We start from the raw sequence: 5811 nt of genomic DNA, 5'->3' as shown, positions 1-5811 counted from the left end.
TAATTATGCATAAGTACAACTTATTAAAGCTCGATGTTTGAATTTGTTAAAATAACCGCGGATAAACATAATCAAATAGAGGATGAACATATTATTTTAAAATATAAAAAAATCTAAAATATAATTAGAATAATTATCGAGTTCAAACAAAATAAATAGTTATTATCTTTATAAAAAAATTATATTATTAAACCAAATAYAAATTACTTCGTTATTGTGCATAAATTAAATTATAAGAAAATTGAATTAAAATATTACACAAAAAATGAGGAATTTTAAATAGTTAATTTGATACTAATATCGATATATTTTTTGTCAAAATTTTATGATATCTTCAAACATATATTTTATTCAAAAATAAAAACATTATCGTTTTCTCAAAATCATATAAAGCCATATTATAACATCGACTGAAATAAAGAATAAAATGAAATATAAAAATCACGATGTATCTCGCTGTATTGCGCGAGTACGCTTCTAGTATATATATATATATATATATATATATATATATATAGGAGGTTTACTATACAAACCACGTTATTTGTACAAACCGTACAAAACTCATTCAACTAATCATAATTTTTTATTTTGTTCATTTTTTTGTAATTATGAGAGGTTGATTAATCATTTTTATTGTGGAGGGTGTTAATCATGGATATTATCATCTTTATTATTTTAATTTTAGAGAAATACATGAAACAATTTCATTAACACTTCATTAAGAATTATAAGAAATAATTTCATAACCATATATGAAACAACTTCATCAAAAAAAATATTATATGAAATTTGTACAAACCGTGCAAACCACCCTCATCTGTCGATTTCAATGTTTAATCTTATGAAATTTTTTCATGAAATTGTTTAATCTTATGAAATTTTTATGAACAAATGGGATTTCAAAAGTCGTACTATAACATAAACCTATATTCTTTGAAGAACCACTAAACATAAATCGATACTCTTCAAACATCACTTTAAATTGCTTACTTGTCCGAGCAATCGATGCAGAGAAAAAGACGACGAAGAGTGATTTGAGCGATGATCGGACCAACGACAAGTGATTTCAGCAACCCAAAAAATTTAATTATGTAACATTAATCCCCTTCTCCATCACACTTTATCATCTGCTTTTTCACTGTGTATCTGCTCATTCACCTCTAATTCCTTTGGCTTTTTCCAAACAGTAGGAGCACCATTAGAATTTGCAGAGCCTATATTAACCCTCCTATCATGATTGTTCACGAAAGTAGGTCTGGTTAGCTGTCTTTTCCCCAATGATTGACCATCCTGAAGCATTACAACCACTTCAGACATGGTTGGTCTTTTTGAAGCTGGTGACTGGGTGCACAACAAACCAATCTCGATGATCTTCATCGCATGTTCTCGTTGGTATTCGTTCAATTCCAGTGTCTCATCGATGAACTTCACATGTGTTTCCTCCTCGTACAACTTCCATGCCTGTTCTCCCAATCACACCAAACCCATTTAAAAGAGTTCAAAATAACAATAGGAAAAAGTGTATGAATGTGGCATCTCACATGTTCAAGGAGGTACGCGGATGGACTATCGGATTTCACTTCGGTACTCCTTCGGCCGCTGATGATTTCAAGAATCACGACTCCGTAGCTGTAAGTGTCGACTTTATCCGATAGAAGACCTCGAAGTGCATATTCTGGTGCTGTGTAACCCCTGACATTATAACTCCATAGCTGTAAGTGTCGACTTTATTCAATGAAGTGCAGTTATATCATAAACCGAACTTACAATGTCCCTGCAAACTTGGTGCTAACATGAGTTTGGTCCTCTGGTTGAAACCTTGCCAACCCAAAATCTGCTATTTTGGGTTTAAAATCATCAGTAAGGAGAATGTTGCTCGACTTGATATCTCTGTGAATGATTTTGACATGGAATTCATTGTGTAGATGAGCAAGACCCCTAGCGATCCCAAATATTATCTCAAATCGTTGGCTCCAGTCCAGACTCCCCTTTTTTGCACCTCCATTATGAACACTTTATTACCATAATATTCCAATTGTTTCAAAATGAAGATTTCATACGACAATTATTACTAGTTTTTGCATACCCCATAAGAATCGATCAAGGCTTCCATTCGGCATATATTCCAGCACTAGAAGTAGATAAGATCCCTCACTAGACCATCCGAGGAGACGTAGAAGATTTTTGTGATGAACGTTGCTTATAAGCATAACTTCATTCTGAAATTCTTCTTTCGCTCTAGCATGTTGTACTTGAAGTTTCTTCACTGCCACAATGCTATTATCGTCAAGGATTGCCTGTCAAAAATCAAACACTATCCTTTAGGGGGTGTTTGGGTGTCAAACGGGTAATAAGGAGTTTTTGAAGAAGTTAAACTCTTCTAACTTATAATAAGTTGATAAGTAAAGTAACCTTGAACACTTCACCGAAACCTCCTTTCCCTAGAATATTCTCTTCGCTGAAATCATTGGTTGCCAACTGCAGATCTTTATAATTGTAACTAATTCCCCCCTTCAGATCCTCTGAATCAAAATCATAACATGGTCCACATATACATATAGATGGATGTTATACATCTGTTGGAATTAGTATACAATATATCATACAAAACAGATATACAAATCACCTTCTTCAGTCTTCTTCGACTTCATCCGTAGTCGATACAATAACCACAAACCAAGGATAAGCAAAAGAAGAACCACACCCCCAACAGCTCCAGCAATTATGGCTACCATGCTTGAATGTCCTATCATATAATTATATGGTTAACAATTTATAATTTCAGGAAACTGAAAGAAGTGGTCTTACCCTTTAAGACATTTATGACATTTGTTGTCTGGTTGTCACTGAAAAATGGAGTCTCTGAATACCTTGCAACACACCCCAAGTCGAAAAACCTGCCTTCCGTACTTGGAAGGCAGTTATATAAACGGTTATATGCTGTGTCCATACAGGTTTGGCAACTGGTGGCGTTTGCATTTTCAACACACTGTGCAAACGCGTACATTGTTGCATTTTCACTTGTGATTTGCGTTGTGGATGCTACATAGAAATTAGAGGTTTTTGGAGTAGCGTCTCTAACATCCGATAACAACTTATCTACAGTTTGATTAAAAGTTGTTGTTGGCTGAGATGCTGGCTGATTTCCGCATGATGAAAATGGGGTACCAGTTCCATCCTGGCTCACCTTTGGGTTATTATAGAAGTCTGCAAAGTCCTCGTACCTTAACAACAAAGGAAGTAGAAGATTTAGGACTTCTTGTCCCAAACTCCTTGACAATGATAATGAAATGTATGCATGGTAAATGGAAGAAAAGCTGACCTGATAAAGCAGTCATCCAGAAAAACAAAAGCACCATTGCCCGTTGTGCAATTGACGAGTACAGAAACGCCAGCATCAAAACAAGCCACGCACTGATCTGTCGAGAGGTAGTTCCTGCACTGGGCTACTGCAAAGACAGAGTCGCCAGCACTTAGAGCCTGTGCTCTGGCATAAAGCACCCTTCTGCTCAATTGCGTTCTGAGATCATCAAGGGTAGAGTCACGATTCTTGATTAAATTTGACAGACTTCTCGGAGCAATACTACCACAGAACGATAGGATGGGGATATTAGTTCTGTTATCAAGGTCGTTTGACTGCGCAGTTCCTGGTTCAATAAGCAATAACACAAGCAACACAATCAAGACAGCCATCAACCACCGTGAGAACCCAGAAGAAACACAATAAGAGAGATGGAGGAGAGATGCCAAACTTATTGTAGCAGTCAAGAATTGTGGTCTAACAAAGTGATGGACTTATTTTATATTGGGTGACGGGTCAATCATTTCCACTTACTTGTCTTTGGTGTGAAATAGTGGTTGGTAGGGTCCTTTCCAGCCTTATCCCAAGACCCATTTTGTGAAGGTAAATTTATCCAAATTTATATTCACAAATAAATGGTATGTGGAAATTATATCCAAATTAATTAATATTAAGAGTTTTATAATTCTACATTTCTTTCCTTTTCAACCATACTAAAATGATACTCGACTAATACAGCGAGATAAATCTTCATTTTAATGTTTAGTTTTTATTATTTGTCTCTATCGATATAATACGATTTTATGTGGTTTTAAGAAAACGATAATGTTTTTTATTTTTAAATGAAATATAAATTTGAGAATAGCATAATTTTTTTTAAAAAATAAAAATCGATATTAGTATTAAATTAACTATCTAATAGTTTTCGTTTTTTTATTATAATTTAATTTAGGTCTAATAACAAAGTAATTTATTTTTGGTTTAATAATATAATTTTTATTAAAGATAATAATTAAACATTTGGTTAAAACTAAATGATTATCATAATTATATTTTAGATTTTTTATATTTAAAATAGATGTTTATCTGCAGGTAGTTACACAAATTTAAAAATGAAGCTTTAATAAGTTATATTTACGTAAAATTACTTGTAATCTTGAATTTTAAGTAATATGTATCAATAAACAGTACTTCACGCATAAAAAATAATTTTTAAGGGTTTTTGTCAAATGCTATATATATAATATAGTATAGATAATATAATTTTTCTTAAAAATAATAATTAAATATTCGTCAATGATTATCTTAATTATATTTTAGACTTTTTATATTTAAAATAGATGTTTATCCTATATTTGATTATGTTTATCTACAGTTAGTTACACAAATTCAAAAATGAAGCTTTAATAAGTTATACTTACGCAAAATCACTTGTAATATTCTTGGTCTTTGCCATATTCATGCGGTAAGGTAATGTTACTTGGCACCTTAATAGCTATTTATGGATATAGAGTGAAGACCTTTTTAAATTTGGCTTCTTTCTTGTCCATAAAACATATGCTAATTCCTAAATTTGTTCGGAAGATTCAAAAATGAGTTTCTATATATCAGTTACACAGTGATCGACTTGACCATTACTTTCTTTTATAAATACTAGTTTTTCAATTTTTTTGATTGACCTGAATATTTAACCTGCTATGTGAGTCGACTAATTTCAGGACAGGTAGCTCGGAGTCATCGCAACCTTCGTGGCCACACGGGGAGTTTTATTTCTCCTTAGATTCGAACCTGGGACCTCCAGGCACTTTTGACCTTTGAAGTTCAAACTCAACTAATAACCAAAGCTACCGGTTAGTTTGTCAAGCATACCTAAGAGAAGCTTTGGTATATGTATGTTAAAAACATCGATAAATATATGTTAGTTGTTAATAGAATCATCAACAAATAGTATTCAAATAATTCGAAAAAGTTAATAAAATCTAATTAATAAAATTTCAATATATATATATATATATAGAGAGAGAGAGAGAGAGAGAAAGAAGAGAGATTTGTTTAAGAATAAAGTTGTAAAATTAAATAAAATGAGTAATAATAACGATGAGGGTGCGGATAATTTATGCATTGTTTGTTTGATTGATGATGACGTTTTTTTTAAAAGAGGATGATGCCTTTGCCGATTTTATTAAGAAATAAATAAGTATACGTCTAAATCGTACAATAACTAATTATATGTACAAAAAATGTGGTAAATAAAAAAAACTTAGCCTATAAATAATATGAAAATATATTAACCGATCATTAATACATATACATTACTATAGAGAATAATTTATTGTTATAAGACGAATGATGTCTACAAATAACAAAAACAGATATTTCCCTCGTCCAAAAATAAGTGTCCCCGTTTCTATTTTAGTTTGTCTCAAAGTAAGTGTCCACTTTCAAAAGGTAATGTCTACTTTCAAACTCTACTCATAATTATGAGTTAGAGAATTCATTAATATCTC

The 5811-nt window shown here is 32.0% G+C and overlaps 1 protein-coding gene across 1 annotated transcript; it reads right to left on the bottom strand.

The window, feature by feature from the left end:
• Window positions 1-839: 839 nt before the first annotated feature.
• On the bottom strand, window positions 840-3713 carry LOC112500271 (cysteine-rich receptor-like protein kinase 2). The gene is made up of 8 exons (XM_025103702.1): window positions 3326-3713; window positions 2812-3227; window positions 2630-2749; window positions 2416-2525; window positions 2090-2300; window positions 1771-2002; window positions 1545-1695; window positions 840-1464 (listed from the first exon to the last, which is right to left on the bottom strand). Exons 1-8 carry the CDS (start codon window positions 3694-3696, stop codon window positions 1117-1119), a joined length of 1959 nt encoding a protein of 652 aa, XP_024959470.1. The 5' UTR covers window positions 3697-3713; the 3' UTR covers window positions 840-1116.
• Between the last annotated feature and the right edge of the window lie 2098 nt (window positions 3714-5811).

Source organism: Cynara cardunculus (genome assembly GCF_001531365.2).
Source record: "Cynara cardunculus var. scolymus isolate 2C chromosome LG 17, CcrdV1, whole genome shotgun sequence".
Taxonomy (NCBI): Eukaryota; Viridiplantae; Streptophyta; class Magnoliopsida; order Asterales; family Asteraceae; genus Cynara; species Cynara cardunculus.
Note: the sequence above shows the minus strand (reverse complement) of the source record. Positions and strands in the feature narration are given on the sequence as shown.

Excerpts from the sequence above, each read along its gene's own strand:
- LOC112500271 (XM_025103702.1), bottom strand. The coding sequence starts at position 3,696 with ATGGCTGTCTTGATTGTGTTGCTTGTGTTATTGCTTATTGAACCAGGA. Across the intron at positions 3,228-3,325 it reads CTGGATGACTGCTTTATCAG|GTACGAGGACTTTGCAGACT; the intron begins GTCAGCTTTTCT and ends TTTGTTGTTAAG. Across the intron at positions 1,465-1,544 it reads CCGCGTACCTCCTTGAACAT|GCATGGAAGTTGTACGAGGA; the intron begins GTGAGATGCCAC and ends TTGGGAGAACAG.